Genomic DNA, 25,138 nt, shown 5'->3' with positions numbered 1-25,138 from the left:
CAAGAAATCGATGATTTTTCTGACAATAGGTAATTTCGTTTTCCAGTAACTACACGTGATTTAATTTATCTCCTGGGAAAACAGCTTTTTAAAATTAATTTACGTGAATTTACTTTCATTTACTTTCATCACAAATGATGAAAAAAAAAATGTTTTGCTACTTTTTTATTCAGCTTCATCACATATTAATTTAATACGTTGCGACATTAAAATTGTTCAAATAATCATTGACTCTGTGCTTATTATATTATCGATCCACGATGGGATTTTACATCACATGACTGAATCGTTTCTGACGTCATCACCCTTCACGGAAGTCAATGCTGATGATGGTGGCGGCCTCGTCAGTGTAGCAGCAGGAAGAGGATGTTTGCTTCCAGTGAAAGAATAATATCACCTGATTATAAGCATTTATAACATAGTAAACCGCTGTGGAGTTTTTCCGCTGAGCCTGCTGGGATTTACACGGCCTGTTCCCTCACCTGGAGCCGGCCTCTGCGAGTCTGAAGCGGGGCGCTGGGAAAAATGTCCCTGTTCCAGTCGGCTCTGGATTTCCTAGCCGGGCCCGGCTCGTCCGGAGCGGCTAGCCGGGACCAGAATGACTTCGTCGGCCAAGTCGTTGAGCTCGGTGACATGAAACTGCGGATCAAGAGGGTGATCGCGGAAGGTGAGCTGGTGTAACGCTACGAAAAATGTTGATGTTTAACTCGCGCGGCTAGGCATGCTAGCTAGCTAAAACAGCTAGCAAGCTAGCATTAGTGACATAGTTTTGCTCGTAATCAATGACAATAGCGTTTGCAACTGCAGAGCTATGACTCACCAAGTAAACACCAGTTAATAATTTGGTTTTGTGAGTGTCTAACCAAGCTGTAAATCAATTTCTATTGGTGTGTGAAGGTGACGCATGGGCAGCATTAACTTTCAGCCCTCCTAGAGCGCTAGCATGTATTCTGGAGCTGAAAGTCTCAGCCAGTTATATTGAATGTACGCAAAGCTGCAGTTTCTTGTCCACCGAGCCATAGTTGGCTGCATCCCTTTACCTCAGACCTGATCATCTTCCTCTGGCTGCACCACGTTTGACTTTAGTGAAAGATCATTATAGAGGAGAGGAAGAAAGGCATGCTGTGGTAGAATGAAAATATCAATGGTGGAAATGTTGTTACCACCTCTAACTTAACAGGGCAGGTCAAGGACTGCTTTGTTGTAGTAATCACTCAAACTTTGCATGGTTCTCTTCCGTGCCATTCAGGGGAAGAGGTTGGTTGAGTGCCAGTACTTCTACCTCGCTGATCCCTCCTTTTTATTTTTTTTTTTATTCATGTGTTTCAGGACAGGGCTGCAGAGGATGCAAATTAACAAGAAGTGATCAAATGTGTTTGTGGAACACATTTAGTGAATTCCTAATTTGACCCTTGGTCAGCATGAGGAAAGTTGTGTTTTTGTCGACATGACACTTGCCAATTCATTTCCATCTTAAATAAAATAGGATTATTGATAATTTAGTTTACTTTAGCAAGTTGAAGATATCTCATATATATATACATATATATATATATATATATATATATATATATATAAAAACAAAAATACTACTTGCCTTAGTCTTTTCATCAAATGCTGCAAAATTCTTAGTAAATTCTATTTCAGCAAAATTTGGTTCTAATAATGTATCTTGAAGTTTGCACTTTTGCCTCACAGCAAGAAGGGTTGAAATCTGCTGGCGGGCAGGTTTGTAGTTTGAGCCTTGAACCTTTCTGTGTGGGGTTTGCATGGATTTTCTCTGGATACTCCGGCTTCCTCCAACAGTCCAAAGACATGCAGGTTAGGTTACTTGGTGACTCTAAATTGCTCGTAGGTGTGAATATGAGCATGAATATTTGTCTCTTTCTATGTGTTGGCCCTGTGATTGACTTGCGACCAGTCCAGGATGTACCCGGCCTCTCGCCCAAAGTCAGCCGGGGTTGGCTCCAGCCCCCCCAACTCTGGTTACAGGACACGTGTAAATCCACAGATCAGGTTTCCTCTCTGTTGCAGCCAACAGAGATTCTACCGTCATTGCAAAGTGGCAAGACAATCTTTCTGTACCATCATACTTGCCGTAGTGCAACGTAGAGCAGACAGTAAATATTTAATGTATATCTTTATTCCCAAGTAGTCTGGTCAAATTAGATTCAACAACAAATATATTTAACAACAAATAGTGGTTGAGTCTGGCTCAACATTAGGTATATGGTAAGGTACTTGTTCAGTGTCAACAAATCATGGTCAGAGTTGTGTGGCCTCTGTAGTGTCACAGAGAGGTAAAGAAACCAGGAAATATTCAAATTTTTCAAATCAGTTTGCCTTTTTTCTTTAAAAAACTCAAACCAGTGGAGAGATTATCAAAATAGTTGGCGATTGATTTGATAGTTGACAGCTATTCGATTCATCTTTTCAGCTTTAATGTAGTTCACAAACCAGCAAAATAAATATTAAAAGTTAAGGGTAGAGGTCAAATAACTAATTGCTAAACCTTATTTATTTATTATGTTTTTTACTACTCTAAGACAAAGCTGGTCATTGCTGCACCCGTTTAAGATAAATGCTCACAACTAACTTAGTGGCTTTTGAGGGTATGTAGACAGTGGAAAAACAGATTAAAAACCACATGGACATTGAAGAATTTGGCAAGTCTCTCTGTTACTTTTGTCAGCTAAATGTGAGTCTTTGGTCCAACTTACTTGGAAATTGCTGACAAAGTCGCACAGAATATTTCATCACATGAAGTGCAAGGGAACTGTTTTTGATAGACGCAGTCTTTCCTTTGTAATGTCGTACCCACTGGCATGTCTGCTTTTCACAACTCTCTGACTCATTCTGAGGTGTTCAGTCCCAACTGCGCTTTAAATGTATGTGTAGAAAACAAAGCCCTTTTTAAGATGTAGTTATGCATATGTTATAGAAACCAGTACATAATAATAATCGCTGGTAATTTTCAAAATCAAAAAATTTCAAAATGCAACACTTATCAACAGTATAATCGCAGTGCTGTGATTATAAACATCCTTGGCAATGATAGATGGTTGAAGAGAGTCTAAAGGAGACGTTTAACATTGCAGCAGACGGTAAAACTGAAGATCATTTTACGCTAAACCTTTGCCCTTTTCAAACTCCCATCCTGCTCTTTGAAAGGTGTCTTTGTTTGGTTTCTACGATCTTTGGTGAGAGAATACAATGGATGGTTGTAATCAGATGGTTCTATTTTTTTTAAAGCCATGACTAGTTTGTCTGTCTTCTATATCAGCAACACGGGCAGATAGGCAACAACTCTTCAAGGTTTGTTCTTCTTCACAGAATCAGTTTGGGTAGCTTTATTAATGCTCTTGAATAAATTAAGAAGGAAAGAAAAAGTTATCGCAAGGGTGGTGGCCACCGTGGTAATTTTGGGCTGAGTTTCACAATAACAGACTCTGGCCTATTCAGGTTAGTGGAGCAGAGTTTAATATATTCACATAACTAAACAGTGACACCCAGTTGACCTTTTTCTTTTTATTTGGCTTTCATACCCTCCTCTGAGCAGGTGAAACAGTAGATGAAAGAGGTCTCTTCATCCAGAGCTGGAGTGGATAAGCTGTGCTTCATTCATTATGAAGTCAAGTTATTATGAAACACAAGCACAAAGATTTTACCCATGCAAGACGACTAAGATTGACTGTGATGGAGCAGTGTTCCTATGCCCCATTTTCAGTACTTTAAAGAAATGAATTGGTAATTAGAGCAAAGGAAATGGAGCCTTTCAGTCTGCGGTCCCTCCCTTTGCCAGCACAAAACAGAGGAAGACATGTGATCCCCACAGGGAAGGGTACGAGTTCTCAAGGAACATTCACTGGCATTGCACGTTAATGGTGCTATGACAGGCAATAAGGATGTTGATCCTGATATCAACATGGATATATGACATATGATGATGATGATCCGATAGCTAGTTATGCTTTGTGCTCAGAGCATGGGCTCAAAAAGGCAATTAGAGCAGTGTTAAAAAATATGGGGGGGGTTGTCTGAATCCCAGACAGGATTGAAAATCAGGACTGCTAAAATAAAAGCCACTGAACACAACTGGGCAAGCCTCCCTTTGTAAATAAAGCCTTTAAGATCATCTGGAGTGTGCTCAGTCAGGTTTTCAGAGCAAAGCGAGGCTGGTAGTTGATTTACCCGTCACTATGGAAGCCCCCCCCCGGCCTGTTTGGACTGTGACTTGCTAAATACACTTCCTTGGGAGCACAGGTCCACGTCCTTGTTAAAAATGTATGTGAAGAAAGATTGGAGAATGCCAAACCAGGCAAAACTGATTCTCCCTCCTCCCCAGTAGCTGTTGTATTATTTCTGCAGCTTTGCCCACATGATGACAAGTTCAGGTTTCAGCCCCACCTTTAGTGAGAAGGTGTATATTCAGCAGGTTATTGGTAGCTGCCCAAAGGTTAGAGAAGTGAGCTTGTGACACTTGTGTTGTGGTATTCACGAGTATGGCAGTTAAGCTCCAACTTGGCCAGTAGATAAGACTGTGGTTTGTACTCGTCAGCTTCCAGGTTGCAGTGTTTATGGGTGTGAGAAGCAGAGAGTTGCTGGAGGGTTTAGTGCTCTCTGCAGTCTAATTGCATTCAGGAATGGAATGGGGTGTATGAGGCCCCGCTGATATATCCACCTTAAAAAAAAAAAAAGGAAAACCCACCACAAAACTATTGGGTGCAGTTAAAAATCAGCTATTGGATGTGCTCCCTTATTGCTGTCCCACTTGTTAGTTTTTTTTTTTTTTTTAACAGTTGCCATAAATGATGTGGGGAAACTATTGTGAATGTGTTGTGCCAGTACTCAGTATTACCTCAGAGCCACAGCACCACTGCTTCAGTCAGTATTCACTTTAAACTACAACAATCATACTGGAACAAATCAGACATAGAAATGTGACATTAATTCAAGACAGTAGCTATATTAGATTGTATTACTACACAACCCGCTCTGCATTCCACAATTTCTACAATACACTGAACATCCACCACTGATGGTTATGTATCGTTTTAAAAGTGTAAGAATTCATGTCCTGTTCGTGTTGATCTAATGACCAATAAACCGTGTAAATGACATCCTGGCTGCTCTCTTCTGTTTTTCAGGTGGATTTGCCTTTGTGTATGAGGCCCAGGATATGACCAGTGGTAAAGACTATGCCCTCAAGGTAAGATAAAGGTGCACCCAGTCAGAAAAGTCTCACTTCTGTGCCACTCAATGTTGCGCATTCATTCAGTCTATAAATGACGCACTGAATCAGGAACATTGGGTCTGTCTGCATTCATTCTGCATTCTACTGTACAGTCTTGTAATATGCAATAGATATTACGTATTAACAGTAAATGCCAATCAAATTGTTGAGAAAACATTCCTTGAGCAGTTTGTTTCTTAGAGAATAAGGCTCAAAGAATTATGGCACAGTTTTGAGTATGTAGAGACCATCTGCTCCATACTTAATTATTCTGTCCATGCGTATGCGTGCTCATGCATCTCTCAGCTAAATTAAACACAGCACTTTAACACTGCGGATATTGAAATTTCTTCAGTGGTATTTAGTATGAAGACTTTGGGCTGTCAGATTCACTGGTCTTTTCTCTAAAACTCTGCGAACGCTGCGAAATGGTCAAGATGCTGTGTGTTTTTTTTTTTTTTAAAAAGCTCAGCAATTACCTGTCTATTCTTTAAGCACAGGACAAATGATAATTTCAATTGAAAAAAAAAAAAGTAAAGCATGCCCTGCTACCCAGTAGTTGTATCAATGGCATGGAAATGGTTGAGGAAAAATGATGTGAACATCCATTTTAGGGGCTCTCTCTGTGTCTAAATCCAGACCGAATTGTAGAATTGAACTTGTCAGTCACCATAACCAGCAAGAGTAGTTAATGTGATAATCTCTTACCCTGTTTGACTTGGCATTGTATCTGTTTTGTCATGTTGAAAGCAAAGACTGTACAGACTGCTTATTGGATGGAATATGTTAGTTCAGCCGTCTTAGGTATGTTTGTCATCCGATCACAGAGCAAAAACAAACCGATGGTATGTATGTTTGTGCTTTTGTGTTTCAGAGGCTGCTGTCCAATGAGGAAGAGAAGAACAAGGAAATCATACAGGAAGTCTGCTTCATGGTATCCTTTTCCATTCCTAAACGGCACTTGTGTTTCTTTTTCTTACGTTCAGTGTAGAGCTTTTATTTTCCTTGCAGATGGCAGAGAGTCGCACAATGACGAGTTAAACTCTAACCAATGACTTGACAAGTCCGTGGAATGCATCTCTAGTGTAGTAAACTGTAATTTCTAGATCACTTGTAGTTTATTCAAAACAACACACAAAGCCAGAAAGCGCAACCCAGGAACTTGTGTATATATATTTACAGGGTTTAACTTTATAATGGCATTGTGGCTTCACAAACACAGACTGCTGTGTATTTTGTGGTTTTCTTCTTTAAAGCTTATCATTAATGGATCTTTTCCGCAGCATTTTAGTGTTTGTCGTTTGAGAAGAAGTGATGAGTAGGACAGAAAATGATTAACTCAGAAGAGAAGAAGAAGATGATTCAGAAGAAGAGGTTTCATTCACAAATTTGTTATTCACTGGTTGCCAGCGTGAACAGGATCAAATCAGTGAAGCAGCTATTGTATTTCAATGGCTATGTTTTATGGAGTTACAATTTTTTAATCAATATGATAAATTAGTCATTGGAGGAAAGTGACCCACACCTTTTGGCCAGCAGCTAAAAGCACTTTGTGGCGGCACAGGCAGTCTGCAAATGAAGCTGGGCTACAGGCGGCATTGAAACATTGTGTAGTAGAACCACTGCCTTGAATGCTGATGAGGCAGAAAGATTAAGTCTGAAGTCACCAGTGAATTCTTCCTGTCACCCAACTGTAATCTCTTCCTGCTTTCACTGTGTGAGCAGCAAGCTGCAGTACAGTTTTAGAGTATTTCTGCCCAAATCAGTGGCCAGGCACCAATGGATTTGTATCATGCACAACACCCTCCAAAGTGAGTGGTAGGTTGGACAGGCCACAGGTGAATCCTGCTAACTTTGTCATCAGTGATTAATCTTTTGAGACTCTGAAATGACTGACCAAAGGCCACGCTTGACAGCGCAGAGGTGTTTTAATTATATGTTCCTTGACCTGCTTGAACTATAGAAAAAACTGTCAGGACATCCCAACATGGTTCAGTTCTGCTCTGCTGCCTCCATCAGCAAGGAGGAGTCAGACACCGGACAGGCTGAGTTCCTGATTCTCACAGAGTTGTGTAAAGGTAAATACACACAGAAATATTTTCTCGCTAATTTTTACTTCCGCTTTGACACCTACCTCTTTCTTTGTTCACGTCTTCACTGCAGAATCAGCATGTGCTCATTCATCAAACTAAATTGCGGTAAATCTTGTAAAAGTTGTCAGGAATAATTTCTCAATCACTTTAACTAAAAGGGCCCCGTGTTGAAACAGTTTCCTGTCTATCGCCTTTCTACATCCTGCTCTACTTCCTTTCTGTTAAGTGTGACTGGTTATTTACAACAGACTTTGTTTTCATGCAAAGAACTCTTTACCTACCTTTGAAAATGACGTGCAATAAAAACTATTTTAATGAACGACACAAGACTTTTATCTGCAGTGTCTCATTTTCTCAAATTTCAGGCGCGAGAGGCATCTGGACAGTGGCAGGCGTTGTTTTCACTCTGTCTGATTGGCTTTCATTCACTCGTCTGTTCGTATCTCTTCTGCCTCAGGTCAGCTGGTGGACTTTATAAAGCGGGTAGAGCAAAGGGCTCCCCTGTCATGTGACACTGTGCTGAAAATCCTCTACCAGGCGTGCCGCGCCGTGCAGCACATGCACAAACAGAAGCCTCCAATCATACATAGAGACCTCAAGGTTTGTAGTTTGTTGGCAGTTGGATAAGTAAATGGTGTAACAAATGTTGATTTATGCATATATGATAATGCAGTGCCTTAGAAGGAACAAATTAAATGCAACACCTCAATATGACTACATTTTTTTATCTCCCTTTGAATGAATAAAATTTAAAGCACAATTGATAGTACTTTGAATTGTTCTTATCAACTGATACTTAAATGTGTATTGACTGACATGCGAACTCCCTCTTTACTTGATGTGTTGCAGATTGAGAACCTCTTGATTAGTAACCAGGGCACCATCAAGCTGTGTGACTTTGGCAGCTCCACCACAGTGTCACATTACCCCGACTACAGCTGGTCGGCACAGAAGAGATCCATGGTGGAGGATGAGGTACACACACACACACACACACACACATACTCAAACATCAGTTAAGGATCTCAACAGGTCCTTCTTATATGTTACATTAACATTTTTCTCATGTTTTTTTTTTTAATTAATATTGAGATAATTTATATATTACAGCTTTTATATACGTCAACTAAAAACTCAGATGTTGCAGTTGTTATGAAATACATAGTCACAAAAAGATTTGAATTGAATCAAAGTTCTTCATCTGTGATATTTTAAGTGTATTTTTAGTGTGTCTGAAGAAGTGCAGTGTTTCTGAGGAAGTGTAGTAATTGCATAAACATTTCCTACTAATTTTAATGAATTTATTTAAGAAAATAACAAAAAAAAAATACACAACCAGTTTTCTTTTAATTCATAATTTATTCTCTAATTTCACCATGAAAGTCAATTATTCAATTGAGAGAAAAAAAACTGTGAATTAGCGACATTGCTGGCCTCATGACGGTGGACAGGAACCAGAAAACCTATGATTGAATTAACAGCTAGAGGTCCAGGAAGCACTGATCAATTGGGTTCATTATATTTACACCATAAACACATGGGAGCTTTGCCACAGATGACCTCAGCGTACTGGTTTCTAAATTTAATAACCTGTGTGTCCATCAGGCACCTGTTTTTAGTCTAGAAAGGCTCTTTATCATGAAGTATCTGAGGTGGACAGCTATTAGATTTGAATAATTCATTTCCAAAAGCATGCTTAGCTCTCTGTGTGGGGACACCTAGCAGTGCGTCCGTTTCATCAAAAACAATCCACGGAAAGAAGGTCTTTTCTCAGGAAAAACTGATAACGTAGATGAACATAAGTTAGGGCCAAGATTTACCAACATCTGACTATAGCTGGTTACTTTTCTCTGGTTTCATCTGCTGCAGAACCCCACAGTGGTCCAACAGCTGCGTTTGTTTGTTCAGTGTTTTTTTATTTTATTTTTTTGTCCTGTCTGTGTATAGATCACAAGGAACACCACTCCAGCGTACCGAACGCCAGAGATGATCGATCTCTACTCCAACTTCCCCATCAATGAGAAACAGGACATCTGGGTCAGAGCTTTTCCCTTTTTCATCTCGTACCTCCCAATGTCACAGCCGGCACCAGTCATGGTTCCATTTTTATCATTGCTCCAGCCAAGCATACCAACGCAGAGAGATTGTGTTTTCTGATTGGTAGATGTTAGGAACCTTGAGTGTAAAAGAAAATGAGAATTTAGTTTAGAAGTTCAGCAGAGCAGATTCACAGTTGTCTGTGGTCCTTTTTTAAGCATTGAAAATGATGTGTTACTCAGGTCTGGGACGACACTGTATGTTTTCAGGTTCTAATATTTAATGCTTAATTCATTTAACGTAGGCAAAATAATTACAGTGACTTGACACAACATAAACACAAAGAGTCTTACAGAGACTAATTATTGTTGGTTTGACTATTTGGTGGCTTGAGAGTTGTTTCCTTATCATTTCCATTCTCCCATGCAGGCCTTAGGATGCATCCTCTACCTGTTATGTTTTAAGCAGCACCCATTCGAGGAAGGGGCCAAACTGCAAATCGTCAATGGAAAGTACTCCATCCCTCAGAACGATGTCAAGTACACCGTTTATCACGACCTCATACGTACGTAGCTTTGTTCTGTGTCTGCCTGTCCGTCCGTATATTCATCCACCCCTGTTACCCCGAACTCCTCCAGCCTGCAAGTCACAGTTGTCATCACAGGTCAAATTTACTGTCAAGTTTACCAGCCAGAGATACATGTAGCATTGCAGCTCTCAACACAATGTTCACATAGACATAGTACAGAGAAACGCCATGACAAACTGAATATCGGTTGTCAATATTAATGCTTGCCGTACATTGTTGCACTAATCTAATCAGGTTAAAGAGCTCCACCTGGTGGACAATGTGCATCTGTCAGTTTCCTACAAACAGTGGAACAAAAACATAAAAAATAACCTCAAAAGAAAATAAATGTAACATTTTGTCATTTTTATAATTGCTGTACATATGATTAATGATAAATTGTCACTGATAACTCCCAATTTCCATAATTTGGCAAATGGTATTACTGTTATCTTGTTCATCGATTGCTTCCGCTGTGAGTCTCCATGTTCTTGTCATCCTCCTTGTCATTAACTTCCTCGTCCGATTTTTTTTTTTTACATTTCCGCTTCACCCCTCTCCTCCTCCTACTGTCCAGGTTCCATGTTGAAGGTGAACCCAGAGGAGCGTCTGTCCATTACCGAGTTGGTCAACCAGCTCCAGGAAATAGCAGCAGCACGCAACGTCAACCCCAAGTCTCCCATTACAGAGGTAGGCATGTGCATGGTTGCGTTCAATGCTGTTGTAAAAATACTACAGCGCTAGATTTAAGAAGCGATAAAACGTCTTCGCTGACAAGTAGATGTGCTCTCTTCATCACATAAACATTTGCAATGCTGCGCTGTGCTATTGCTGTTTTTGCTGCTACTTACAAGCCCTCGTCTTGAGGAAGACGTCAGTGGTGTCTTGATTGAGGTTAACAGAGAAAATTATCATCATTGAAGTGGAACAGAGTTATGGCTGTGGCTGATAATTTAAGCCGTGCTCCTCGCCAAGAGTCGAGGCAAAACACATTTGAAGTTGTCTCCCACCATGAAGACCTTATTTCTCCTTCGCCATAAAAATGAATTTGAGACGTTACTGACTGATTAATTTAAGACTTTCCATTGTAGTTAAAGGGATGTGACTTATGAGTTTGTCTCATCTCAAACTGTCTAAATTGACATCTGCTTTTGGGTATCAGTTATCACTCGGGAGTAAACAAGTTGACTGGCTGTTGTCTGCTGGCCTGTGAAGAGGCCATTGACAGGCCGACCACATGGCTTCCTCCGCTGTGCGTGTGTGTGTGTGTGTGTAATCGTGCCCTCAAATTGCTGATGTGGTTACACTTGCTCACCCACACACACACAACCACACACACACACACACACACACAGTTGCAGGCTCAAAGGAGTCTGTATTCTCTTTCCCAGGCTCCTCTCTTCCCAGCTGGCTTGGCCCTAATGGCTCCAAAGAGACACCGAGGTAGAAAAGGGGTGAAACTAAAATTCAAAACAAGCAAGAGGTGATGGCAACACTTCAGTAGTAAAGAAGATTTTTAAGTGGCATAGTGACTGTAATTGTAGCTAATTCAGCACAATCAGGTTTAGGATTTTAGCCCAAGGTTCCTGAGTAGAATAGGATTTTACCCTGCAGGGGGACAGGCGTTTACCAACTAAGCAGCCACAGCCTCTTATGATTCTTACCACAAATCCACAAATCCAGGTACTTATCACCAAATCCTAAGCCACAGTTGTGATTTATTGCATGTAAAGCTGATTTCAATGTCAAAAATCTCCAGGCTTATAGTTATTCTTCTTCTTTCAACAACTTAATGGGGTGCAATGTGCACATGACTGATTTATAGCAGAGCCAGTCTTGTATCCTCACTTAGATGCTGATCACAATTAAAAGTACAAATACTCCAGTATTTTTCAAAACCATGCATTGCTAACCAACCAATTTCTTACCAAACTGAATTCTGATAAGACTGGTGAATGTGTGCAGAGTGAAGGCAGATTTGGCGATTGCTGATCTGATTAGGGTTAAGAAGGGGTTTCCCTGCTGGACATAAGGAGAGTTTAATCCTCCTCCTTCTCCTTCTCCTCTCTCTGCTGCATCCGTGGCACAGACATATGGAGAGGCAGACTGTGCGATGGAGCAGAGAGGAGGGAGAGGAGAGAACTTGTAAAGGCAGGGAGCAGAGGTGGAAGTGAAATACGAAGAGGGAAATACAGTTAGACATCCTGGAGGGGAAGAGAGACACAGATGCTGTCTGGCTGCCATAACAGAAGCGGCCCATTGCTCATCTGAAACTTATTTTATCGTCTGGCTCAATGTGCTACGACTTACCTACTGATTTTACATTTAGGGACAGAGACGAGACCTGTTGCTTAATATGCAGGGTTTGGATTGGCGTTCTTTTTCTGTTTTCTGTACATGTAGGACTAGCTTTGTTTTTCCGGTTTTTCTTTCTGTAGCTGCTCCTCTTTCATATCAGTTTTAAACATCGTAGACAAAATCTTGGCTGCGTTTTTTTTTTTTTTATCTACATAGTTTTCATTTTGCTGACCTACCTGTTACAATGTTGACTACGTACTACTGTTGGCGTCCAGTGTTTGATGGCTATGAATGTCTGCAGCTGCTGGAGCAGAACGGAGGTTTTGGCAACAACGGAGCCCAGCCGCCCATGCAGATCCACAACGTCCACAACAATGCAGGTAAAAGTTTGTTTAGATGACAAACAGCATTATGCCCTCTGTGGGTTTGGGACAGCGTGAGGTGCTTAAAGAGGTTGTGGGTTTTTTTTTTTGTTTTTTTTTTATAGCAGTTCTTTGTTTCAAGTGTTCACACTTTAGGCGGGAAGGGTGAAATTGAAGTGTCTCTGAAAACATAGTAGTGGTGTCATGTCATTATGTCCTTGACCTCTTTCCAAAAGTGAAATTTAACAAACTGATAAAATAACTACATGTTATCACTTAGAAGCAGCCATAGCGTTATTTGAGGCATGGTGCCCTCTAAGGTGAAACTGCTCTTTTATAATTCTTTTTTAAATAACCCCTAATTTTTTATCAACCAGGAAATAATGGGTGTTAGAGGAAACAGACTTTTCAACCACAGACCACATATTGGCATTTGGCTCAATGACTGTTAGTGATTTCACACCCTGCAGCACGTCTAAAGCAGACCGAAGCAAAGTGCATAAACTCTAGAAATAGCTTATACTTTTTTAGGATATTTGAATTTAGATTATTATGCGCATGAGCTGAAGGTACTTGGCAAGAAAATATATCTGTTTATCTGTACCCTAAATAAGCATAATTGGATTATCATTTTCCCATCTATACACACAAACAACCACAGACGCACACACGCAGGCTGTTTACTGTCCATTAAGAGGATTTCTGGACGGTCAGTCAACCATCTGTCGAAAGCCAGAATATGTTTGCTCTTTCCCTTGAGGAGTGACTCTCCAAGTCCTCCCGTCCATTCACATAGTCAGACCTGGGAAATAAATGGCTGTTGTTGTAGCTCAGCATCAGGCAGCTCCTCCGCAGCTGAAAGCCACTGATTTTATCCAGTGCATTTACCTCAAACAACCCTATTTGACCATGTCAAACCCTGTCAGTGCTTGACTGTGATAGTGTTAATCATCAGCGTCATGTGCATTTCAGCTACAAGGGAGTGTGCCATTTTTTTTATCCTTCATACCAACATCTACAGTTATACTACAGAATATCTTTTTTACTTTTGAATACTTTTCTTTGTTAGCTATGATGCTCTACGTTGTCATTAATTGTAGCTTAGTAAACAGATCTTTCCCAAATGTATTTAGGTATATTCATTACATAAGAATTTGAAAATCTAAATATTCCAAATGTTGCTGTTTCATTCAACGATTGCATCGTCGTGCGCTCACATTTTACATTTGGTCTTTTTCCCCACAATCCCTACAGGCATGTACGATCCTGATCAGTCAGGCAGTGGCCTCTTTGATATCTTGAGGGGAGGAACCGAGCGCTTTCTGACGAACATAAAGGACACTTCCTCTAAGGTCATCCAGTCAGTAGCCAGGTAAGGTGCCACAACTGTGTTACCATGATTATCATCACTGTATTTATTCATGTTCCATTTTCAGCTGTGTTCTTTTCAGTTACTCTTTATTGTCATTACAGATTAGTTGGCACTGATTGTGCTTCATTCATATAACTTTCCTGAATTGATCTCATGACATGTTTAATTTCGCATATGCCTACTTTTTATTTATTTAACCTTCACAATTCCCCTGCCGTGTTTGCTTTGGTAATCAGTTATTACAATTTTGAGGATTTAAAAAAATATAACTGTAGAATTTAATTTATTGCACTGAAAGTATGCACTCGTGGTCCTGCAGGGAATGCAGTCAACGTCAGTCATCATGTTTCATCACAGTTGCATCAACCTAAAATAAATGTAGATGACTGTACACCAGCAAATTGTCTATGTAACCATTCCTGCTCATACTTCCCCTGGCCCTAGATTTACCTTGAAAAGGCACATTTTGCTGCTTGGCCGTCTGAAATGTAGTTGTCCACACCGATAGCAGACTTTGCAGTTGTGAGTCTACCCAGGAAAAACACAAACCTGTGGTGGTAGATGGTGGAAATAGTCTAGTCTGCTACACTTGGCTGCTGCAGTTAGTGGCACTGCAGTGGCCATTGACAATGATTGTTGATGTACAAAGACAGGCGGCCTTTGTGCGACATGTTTAAAAGGGTTGAAAACAAGCAAAATGTCCCTTTAACAGCCACTCTGGTCACATCCGTTACACATTAATGTTTCATTTGGTTATTCTATCATCAGTATGTTCCATTTGTTTGGTCGTTTTGTTTATTTTTTGTTGTTTCTTTTCTCTGTCCCAACCCCTCATGGTCCCACTATGTGTCCATCACCTAGCAACCCAAGGTAAATATGGGTCAGTCAAGTGCGTCAACTCGTGCGTTGCTCTGTGTGCTCCTGTAGTTTGTGTTTTTATTTAGAAGAAGAAAAAGCCTACTAAGCCTTCTGCCGTGCTGTGTCCGTCATCACAGCTTGATGGCCCTAACATCCTACATTGAATAATTCGATTGAATGAATGCGGAGCGTGACGCGAATGTACAGATGAGTATCATTTTAAGACTGAATGGAAAGGTCAAATGACAACAGCGAACGCCAAAATAAGTGAAACGTACTGTACGCTCGGTACAGAGCCAGTCAGTAACAAGTTTAAATGATTAAAATTGAAATTGGAGCTGGTGGCATAGCAATGATGTCCTTTGTTTGAAAGGTGCGTTATAGCACCAAAACACTTAAGTGACACTTATTAAGTGTTTTGGGGCTTTTAGCTGTCTAGAGAAAGTGTCTATTTCAACCATTCTATAACTTTTGAGCTGCTGTCTGCCCACATACCCCTGGGGCACAAATACCCCTGGTTGGGGGTATATGAATGACTGACTTAATGAATGAGTGAATGAATGAAAGGTTTTAATACGGCTCCACCGCTTACTACATCACCATCTCGGCTATATCTGTGTCTTAACCAGCATCACCTGTCTGTCCTGATGCCATACAGATTATGTAGCATAGATAGATTAATTTCTTTGCTTGGCCTACAGTTTTTTTTTTGTGTGGAATTGAATATTCAGTGGGAATCATGTTGCGTTGTTTTTGCTGTTGTCATTGTTCCAATATGATTTCTTTTGCTGTACAGTAAAATGTAGCTGCCAATAATACTTACCACCAAGGCGCTATTGGCAGTACTGCTCCTCATGAATATATTCCCATGCAACAGGAAGCATCTGCCAGAAGCATGTGCTACATTAAAGACTTAAAGACGGAAGCTAAACGTGGCATCCAGACACCGATTTTGAAATTTTACACCCTGCAACCAAAACCAGTCATACGAGTGCATCGAGTTTGCGTTTCCAGGCTGTTTGTTAATGGCTGTATTTGTGCAGTCTCCCGGATCTTAGTCAAACTGTTTATTTCTTTTTTCTTTTTGCCTACAATATTGTATACCAACTCCTTTTATAAGTGCACTTTTAATTTCTCTTGCAGTTATGCCAAAGGGGACCTGGATATTTCATACATCACCTCCAGAATAGCAGGTAGGCACAGGACCCAGTATAAAACTTAGTTAAGCATGTTTTTAACCTCCTGTTACTGCAGACTGTTAACTTGGTGTTTAGCATTTTGATGTAACAGTTGCACATTTCTCTGTATTTGTTTGTGTGTGTGTGTGTGTGTGTGTGTGTGTGTAGTCATGTCCTTCCCAGCAGAGGGGGTGGAGTCGGCGATAAAGAACAACATTGAAGACGTCCGTCTGTTCCTGGATTCACGTCATGCTGGCCACTATGCTGTCTACAACCTCTCCAAACGATCTTACAGGCCTTCGCGATTCCACAACAGGGTACGTTGTGTGTGTGTGTGTGTGTGTGTGTGTGTGTGTTTGTGAGCACCTATTCGGGTTGGTGAACGTGTGTCTGAGTGGGACAATACCAAACTCTGCTGTCTCAATGTGGAAGTGGATAGTTTGTTTACTCAACAGTCACAGTGTCAGCAGTGTTTTTCTTTATGTGACGCTCTCAGACATGCTTTCATTACTGCCACAGTGTTTATGGGTATGTGTGTCTTTGTAGGTTTCAGAGTGCAACTGGCAGGTGCGCCGTGCACCGAACCTCCGCAGTCTTTACAGTGTGTGTAAGAACATGCATCTATGGCTAAAACAAGACCAGAGGAACATCTGTATAGTACACTGTCTGGTGAGTTGCCACTTACTAGATGACTAAGATGATTAACGTCCCAGTCTTAATGCATGCTCAAATGTGGGGTAATGTGACATAAGTAGATGATTAAGGAAAAAAATGAGGAGTACACCGGCAATATCTTTAATTTTTCCAATGTGATGTTTCTCTCTACAGGACGGCAGGGCAGCATCAGCGGTGGCAGTTTGCTCCTTCCTGTGTTTCTGTCGTCTTTTCACCACGGCTGAGGCTGCTGTCTACATGTTCTCAATGAAACGCTGCCCCCCTGGCATAGCACCCTCACACAAGAGGTATGAAAACATACAAATTAAGAGGTGTGGAAAAGCATGCTGGTTTATTGGGAATAGATCCTCAACAGGCCCCAAATGAGTTTTGTCTCTGTTTTTACGCTTTTACCTCCTCCTGCACCAAAATATTCACTGAAGTTTAAAATACATGATCCTGATCTTGCCTTTGATTGCTGCAGGTATATAGAGTACATGTGTGACATGATGGCAGAGGAGCCCATCATCCCCCACAGCAAGCCCATAATAATTCGCTCCATCGTCATGACACCCGTGCCGCTGTTCAACAAGCAGCGTAACGGGTGCAGGCCATTCTGCGAAGTTTATGTTGGAGATGAGAGAGTCCTCACCACGTCGCAGGAGTACGACAAGATGAAGTACGTTTACACACACACACACACACCCAACAAGGCCTTTCAGCTTTCCTTAGATTGAAGCAGTAAAACATGCTGCTAGTACAATTTTTTATTCTCACTCTCTCTCTCTTTCTAGGGATTTTAAGATGGAGGACGGGAGAGCAGAGATTCCCCTCAATGTGACAGTCCAAGGAGATGTACTGGTGGTGATCTATCATGCAAGATCTACGCTGGGAGGACGCTTACAGGCCAAGGTACACACACACACACACACACACACACACACACACACACACACACACACACACACACAAAAGCTTAAGTGCAACACACATCAACTGTTAGCACATTCTGTATCTCTGTGTAAGTCAGTTTTAGAGTAAATGCAAGAAAAACGGTGAAAAAAAGACTATTTTAAGTTCTATAAGTTTGTGTTTCAGATGGCATCCATGAAGATGTTTCAGATCCAGTTCCACACAGGCTTTGTCCCCAGAAATGCGACCACAGTCAAGTTTGCCAAGTATGTACTCAAATTTGAGAAATACAATGCTTTTGACATAACAAGCTCATTTGTTGCTCAAAGCTTCAAATTTCTTAATTGAAGCTTTCAGATTTCTTTCAGTGTTTGAAGTTTCTCCATAACTCCCTCTTTCCCATCTCCTGTCAGGTATGACTTGGATGCCTGTGACATCCAGGAGAAGTACCCAGACTTGTTCCAGGTAAATTTGGACATCGAGGTGGACCCCAGGGACAGACAGAGTGCCAAGAGTCCTCCTTGGGAGGGCTTCCAAACCAAAGGCCTCAACCCCAAAATCCTGTTCTCCTCTCGTGATGAACAGCAGGAGATCCTCAGCAAATTTGGTAAGTGGCATTACTTTTCAAACGCCTTGCTCCGGGATTCAGGAGTGTTATGGTTTGGTTCGCCTTTTGGTTTACCATTGAAATCATGCTTTTCTACAGTTTTTCGAATTCCTATGTATATATGAATTAAACATTCAATGTTAAAATCTACAGGTAAGCCTGAGCTGCCTCGCCAGCCAGGTTCCTCTGCATTTTATGACTCAGAGTCACCCCAGCCAGCTCAAACCCCAGAAGGCTCCAATGCAACAGAAACAGAATCTCCCGTGAACACCGATGACAATTCCAACAACTTCTTCCAAACCCTGGATTGGGAAGGTACTCTATTTGTGTTCTCTTGATTATATTTTGACTTCAGAATTCCTTGGAAAACTCATCTAGATTTTGCTCCATACAGGATTAATATTCTGATTACTGCCTTTTAATCAAGAAAAGAGGAAAGCTCTTCTCATTTTCTCAAATAAAATTCTAACCATAAAATATTCTTTCACCTCTTGATTTTACCACCACTTCAGTGTCAAATTCCAAAGTAACGTCAAGTGGCTTAAAGTTTCCGCTGACCAGCTTCTTGTATTTGTAGATGTGCGTGGCCCTCGGGATGCCTCAGATAGTCAAGGAGGGGGATCCATGAATGACCAGGAGGACCTGAGTGATCAATCAGAAGGAGAGTCCTACTCTTATTCTGCTCCCGGTGGGGAGCCATTGTCTCGTGACCCGAGTGAACCGCTGTTTGATGCTGACTTCCAGGTGGGGAACGCCTTGGATTATATGGTATTGTGCCATCAATGCAGTATGACTTCCTTTACTATAAACCCTGGCAATGTTATGAAGTAGAGCCATTCCATTAATTTCTGGCTTTTCTTGGTGTCCCTATCTCCGCTCAGAGCCCTCCACCTGCAGCGCAGGAATCTCCTATCGGTGACACAGCTGACCTCTTGGGGTTGAACTCTGACCCTCAACCTCCTGCAATGTTCTCGACCTCCTCGGGTCCTCATCAAGGAGTCCAGGGAGGACTGAAAGCTGCGTCCAGCAACAGTGACCTCCTCAACGACCTCTTTGCACCCCCTGGTGGTCAGACAGGAGCGGTGCAGGAAGACTTGTTTTTCAGTGGGCCAACCAGTGGGGCCACACCAGACTCAAAACGTGAGAACTGAGGCTTAATATGCGCTGACTCCTTTAGCATAATCTTTCGGTTATCCTTAAAGGGTTTTTCCTCCCTCCCTGTGTCTGTGTTGCAGCCATGGGTGACCTGTTTGATCCATTTGGGGTGGGGTCTGGCTCTGGTGTCGGCTCCAGCGTGGGTTCGTCTCGACAGGCCTCTGGACCGGACCTCTTTGGAGACTTGTTGGGTTCTGACAGTTCAGCTACCAGCGGGTTCAGTTCAGCTCACAGTAACCCCCCTCCCGCTTCAAACACAAGCCTCTTCAACCTCAGTAAGTACATCAGCTCCTGTGACATCACTCAACATTTTGTCCCCACTGCTGCCTCGTCATTTCTCACTGTGCTTTTTTTTTGACTTGGCAATAGCAAACCTCCCCACAGTGTCTTCATATCTTCATATCGTTTTCCTATTTCTAGAAACAGTAATGTTAGAGCAGCTGTGGTCGTTCAATTCTGGCTCCTCCAATCTGCATGTCTTGTGTCTTTGGGCAAGAAATTGAACCCCAAGTTGCTCACGAAACTGTGTGAGTGATTGTGAATTGTTAGACTTGCACGGTTCCCCTTGTCATCAGTGTATGAATGGTGTGTGAATGTAGTGTTACAGCGTTTTGAGTTGTTGCCTGCCATTCAATGCGGGCGTCACATTCCTCCGTCTATGAACATCTGCTGTGAGCAATTGCTGATGGTAACATGCAAAAGAAACTTAACTGGTGACACTTTGGATATTTGTTTATTAACAGATAAGCTAGTCAATGATGCCCCTAAGATGACATCATCAGCCAGCCAACCAGACCTGCTGGGTGGGTGGGAGAGCTGGGCAGCTGGCAACACCACCAGCATGAACGCTGCCTCCAGCAAACACAACTATACCAGTACAGGTAGGAGGAGGAGCATTATGTAGCGGTTTGTGGCAGACTGAACATTTACTGAGCACAATGATTTCCACTTTTCTAGACAATCTTGAAAATTATGAACCCAAAAAAGTGTAACTCACATATTGTTACTGTGTGCGTAGCCTCTGGTGCGTCATCTATGTCGAAGGCCAAATCTCAGACCTTTGATCCTTTTGCTGACCTGGGAAACCTGGGATCCAATTTATCAGGTAAGAGGCCTGTTGGAACATACAGTCGCCTGTAATGATGCTGCTGCACCGACGGTGAGCAGTGGTCCAAAAGGAAAAAATGCTCTTAAAAGAGAAAAAAAAACATCACTCGTGAAATTATGAGCGTAAACATTTATCTCACCTAACTATCATTACTCCATGTTTCTTGCAGGTTCCTCCGGGCCTCCCTTTACCTCAAAGCCTCCTTCCTCTGCTAAGACTCAAACTCAGCCCTGGCAGTCTGGAAGACCCACCTCAGCCCAGAACAAACCTTGGATGCCCGCAACAGGATCCGGGTCTGCACCCAAATCATCATCTGCATCTCAGCCTGCTGGCACCCAGCCCACCAAACCCAACTACAACCTCAACTTCTCCAGCGTCATTGGTGGGAGGGAGGAGAGAGGAGTTCGTGGGCCTGGATTTGGTAAGACAGAGTTAGGGATCATTTTAATATTCGATTTTAAACAAGCATCATTCAAATATCACTCAAATTTGGTAGTCTTCCTCCTGAAAATTAAATAGTTATCAGGAGTTTGTGATATTTATGTACTATATTGTGTTGATTAACTTTTCTGTATTATGGTGAAAATTATTCTTGGGAATTGAGACAAAGTGCAGACCTTAATTTCTCTGTGCTGTGTTGTAACGCAGGACCCAAGCCGAAGGTGAAGGAGGATGATTTTGAGGACCTGCTGTCAACTCAGGGTTTTGCCTCAAAGCCTGATAAGAAGGGACCAAGGACCATCGCAGAAATGAGGAGACAAGAGATCACAAAAGACATTGATCCACTTAAATTACAGGTGACAAACTAAATACATATGTGTTGCACACTGTTCAAAACAAATTCTTGAGTGGATGAGATGCACATAATGATGCATGTGCTCGTGACTGGAAGGCTGCTGGTTCATAGATTAGATTTGGTTTTAGATTAGCAGGATAAATCTGGTTGGGAAAAATGAAAGAGCGGTGCTTGACTTTCTCCCATTTCCACCACTGAGATGCCCTTCAGCCGTGTCCTTAATGTGCTGGACAGCTTCTAGGTGTGAATGCGTTTAACTTCATTTGAGAACAGAGTGTTGTTGTTGAAAATGTAAGTTCAAAAATATGGAGTAAAAATATAGAATAAAAGTGACAATTAAAAGTTTGATTTCTAAGTAAATCACCTTTGTGCACTGGCTCATGCACCCAATGATTTGGGTCCAGTCCTTTCCTGCTAAAAGCGCTGGTTAGACAGACCATCATGGCACCTTTTGGGTGCTGATACTCTGAGCTTTACCTCTCAGACCTTTACCACTTTTGCTCTTGTACTGCAGATCTTGGACTGGATTGAGGGGAAGGAGCGAAACATCCGAGCGCTGCTGTCAACTCTGCACACGGTGCTGTGGGAGGGTGAAACCCGCTGGAAGCCTGTGGGCATGGCTGACCTGGTGACACCTGACCAGGTGAAGAAGTACTACAGAAAGGCTGTGCTGATTGTCCATCCAGATAAGGTACGGTATAGCATGCTGCTCATGCATTTAGCCAGGAAATAGAATCAAACATCCTCCTTCAAGTCAATGACGAGGCAAACTTGAATGCATACACTGTTTTTTTTTGGTACTTTCATAATTGGCCATGTATGTTCTCTCTCTGCAGGCAACAGGCAAGCCTTATGAACAGTACGCTAAGATGATCTTCATGGAATTGAACGACGCCTGGTCAGAGTTTGAGAACCAGGGATCCAAAGCACTCTTCTAAAACCCTGGTCTGGATCCCAGCTAGACCAGACCAGACCGGACTGGACTGGATTTGGCCTAACCAAACAAGGGTTAGACGGGGCCAGATTGGACAGGACTGAGCCCACATTGGGCCTTAGGGGGCGCAGAGCCTCTGAGAGGTGTCCTCTCTATCATTCCCTTCACCCCCTTCGTCCTTCTTTACTTTCGTCTGTTTCTACAGTCAAAGAAAAAAAGACCTTCTGCCTCATGTCTGGCTATGGTGGAAACTTCCTCACTGGTTCGTAAGCAGCCAGTTTAATAAAAAAAACCTTGTGATAGTTCTTAAACTCACTGCCTACCTGTACGACTGCCTGAGTGGTGCTGCAAACATCAGGAGGGAGGAATGGGAGACAATCACATGAAGAAGACAACATGGAAAAGAAATCAGATAACACAAGGACTTTTAAAATGACCAAGCTGATTATCACGACAGTGGCATTCAAAGATAAAATGACCCCTACACTAATGAAATGCTCGTAAAGTTTGGCTTCGGCTGGTAAGTTTTTCATTTGTGCCTGGCACTGTTGCAAACAACCAGTCATTTAGCTGACTGGGAAGAAAAATGAACATGGCTATGATTTTTTTTTTCCAGCATGCCTGCCAACACAGAAGTCAATAAAACATTATTTGAATGTTAAGTTTTTAAGCTTAGTTGCCTCAAAAAATGGCAAACATGCTGATGAATCTTGGAACATACCAGCCACAGCAATCAATGGACAAGAAGAAATCCACTTCTCTCTTGCCTCTGACGCAGAAAAAGCAGATTAAAGCTCCCCAGGATTTTTAAAATCAAGGTAGATCTGTTGATAATACTTAATAGTACCTTGAAGTGCTACTATTGCAACTTTTGGGGTCAACACTTGGTTGAGTTTGTTCTTGAGCCATTTCCTCTTCAAAAAGACAAGGCTTTTGCGTGCTGAACACTACTAGTGCTGCTTCTACCGTCACAGTTACTGTTGCATACACTCCTCAGATTGATGTTAAATCCTGCATCCTCAACTTCGAACTTCTGACAAAGGAGCTGAACTTGTTTCGGAGCCCCCACATAAACCCAAGCGGGCAGTCTGTTGTTTTTTGAAGTGCTCTTTTAATTCCACCCACTCAGGCTGTGCCGTGTAGCTGTAACTGCATGCTCCCCCCACACCAAGCCTGTAAACGACAGGAGGAAGGTGTGTTTGATTTCAAACCAGGGTAGTCCAAAACGGGCGGGGGCTCTTCTATTGAAGTGCTCTTTTTCTTGTAGCAAAAACAGAGAGGAGTCTTACCTGCCTGATGGCGCTGAGCGGCAAACTACACGCCGTCTCAGCGCTCGCACTGCTCACTGCTTCTGAGCGCCTCCATCGTCATCACTGTCATAATTAACACCTCTCTTTGTCTCTGTAAACCCAACTCACCTCCAGCAACGAGCTCGGCAACCTTTTTTTTTTTTTCCATCAGTACATAGGAGGATATCAAAAAAGTGAAGGGATGAAAAGAGAATATGGTGATTTAATCTGGCTGCTCTTGTTTTTACTCTTTCTTGTATTTTTTGGGGGCTTTGAGAGTTTTTGCCAGTTAATCATCGCTTCCATGTCGATATAGAAATATGGTCCAAGTGGCTTGTTAAGATTACAGCCTGGGCAGTTGATTTGTGATTGAGCTTCATGCTTGACTGCGTGAATGGTTGTGTGAGTGTGTGTGTGTGTGTGCGTGTGTTTCTTTTGAGGGGAACATAGTGAAACTTTGTTGGACATCATGCTTTCTTGCCTGCAATCACAATCTTTTTTTTTTTCCTTTATTTTATTTTTTCTGCCTCTCCCCCCACTTTAGTTTTTGTGGATGTTTGTCTTTTCCAGCTTTTTTTCCAGCTTTTTCTTTATTGTTTTATTTCACATTTTACCTCATGGACCAATCAAATCACCTGTTCTCTTATTTATTATGTTTTTTGTTTTTTTTGGGGAGGGTTGAGGGTTATGATGACATTATTCATACATATTAATGGCACAAGTGGAAAAAAAAAATCAGATAATATATAAGTGGAATGTGCTGGGTGCAAGTGAGCCAGTTGTTGGCTGATCACAGTGAGCCTCTTCGTTGCTGTTTTCATTCCAAAGCATCTATTATTAATACGAATGTGCTTTTAGAAAATATATATATAACCTCTCTGTTGTTAAGCAGTATGTGTTTATCATTTTGTCTGTTCAGTCTTTTGTCTTTTTGTTGTTACTTTTTCGTTTCCATTTGCCTCCCGAGGCAGAACTGAAGTTGTTGCTTCTGTTTTGCGTTTTGACAGTTTGTTCGAATTCCAATACGAGGGGCCAGTGGACCTAAGTAACAAATGAATAAACTGATGCTTGAAATTCAGTTAGACTCTTCGACAGTATGATCATAGTATAAAGAGGGAGGATTACAAGACCACACATCAGCAGTGTTTACTGTACCAAATTACATCTTACTAATATGAATGTAGATTTCAGTGCAAAATACAATTAAAAAACCTTTTGATCCGTTTCATTGTCCTTATTCTCAAGAGTCACAGCAGTTTTCCATTCACATTAAATTAAATTAGAAAAAGATTATTTGAAAAAGCTCATAAGGAGAACATTTGGAGAAATAACTGACTTGGTACTGAATATTATTGTTACGCATCTCGTTCCATTTCCGGCTTTAATCATCTCCATCTACCTCCATGTCTCCTCTGTGTGTGACCGGTAAGTATTAATTATTTGAATGATTATCCACTTGAACCTGTTTTTAAAAAAAAGAGTCATGCTGAGTGGATGCCACCACTAATTTTGAAGGCATAATTACATAAGTGTTACAGGTGTTGAAACAAATAACCATTCAGTTTAGCCCATGTTGATGGGCTGATTCTATACCCACGTCTCTTTTAATGACTACAAATTTCAAAATAAAAGTGTGCATGACAGTCTTCTTGGTAAAGATAAAACTTTGGTATGTAATCATAAA

The 25,138-nt window shown here is 41.6% G+C and overlaps 1 protein-coding gene across 1 annotated transcript; it reads left to right on the top strand.

Moving 5' to 3' along the window:
* Positions 1 to 332: 332 nt before the first annotated feature.
* Positions 333 to 24,678, top strand: gak (cyclin G associated kinase). Its single transcript, XM_070833492.1, has 29 exons — positions 333 to 667; positions 5,148 to 5,209; positions 6,108 to 6,167; positions 7,197 to 7,311; positions 7,784 to 7,926; positions 8,176 to 8,301; positions 9,274 to 9,363; positions 9,793 to 9,928; positions 10,509 to 10,621; positions 12,531 to 12,609; positions 13,846 to 13,963; positions 15,965 to 16,014; positions 16,168 to 16,316; positions 16,546 to 16,668; positions 16,828 to 16,961; positions 17,138 to 17,332; positions 17,448 to 17,565; positions 17,752 to 17,831; positions 17,979 to 18,172; positions 18,326 to 18,487; positions 18,750 to 18,916; positions 19,054 to 19,312; positions 19,408 to 19,602; positions 20,071 to 20,208; positions 20,346 to 20,432; positions 20,605 to 20,856; positions 21,084 to 21,232; positions 21,746 to 21,922; positions 22,068 to 24,678. The coding sequence occupies exons 1-29, from the start codon at positions 526 to 528 to the stop codon at positions 22,167 to 22,169; spliced, it is 3,915 nt and encodes a 1,304-aa protein (XP_070689593.1). The 5' UTR covers positions 333 to 525; the 3' UTR covers positions 22,170 to 24,678.
* The last annotated feature ends 460 nt before the right edge of the window (positions 24,679 to 25,138 follow it).

This window comes from Pempheris klunzingeri, chromosome 7, assembly GCF_042242105.1.
Source record: "Pempheris klunzingeri isolate RE-2024b chromosome 7, fPemKlu1.hap1, whole genome shotgun sequence".
In the NCBI taxonomy this organism is placed as follows: Eukaryota; Metazoa; Chordata; class Actinopteri; order Acropomatiformes; family Pempheridae; genus Pempheris; species Pempheris klunzingeri.
This window is presented reverse-complemented; position numbering and strand designations above follow the sequence as displayed.

What these genes read in the sequence shown, in the direction of transcription:
- gak (XM_070833492.1), top strand. Translation starts at nt 526, where the DNA reads ATGTCCCTGTTCCAGTCGGCTCTGGATTTCCTAGCCGGGCCCGGCTCG. An exon ending in CAACGTCCACAACAATGCAG is followed by an intron (nt 12,610 to 13,845) that starts GTAAAAGTTTGT and finishes CAATCCCTACAG; the next exon opens with GCATGTACGATCCTGATCAG. An exon ending in ACACAACTATACCAGTACAG is followed by an intron (nt 20,209 to 20,345) that starts GTAGGAGGAGGA and finishes CTGTGTGCGTAG; the next exon opens with CCTCTGGTGCGTCATCTATG.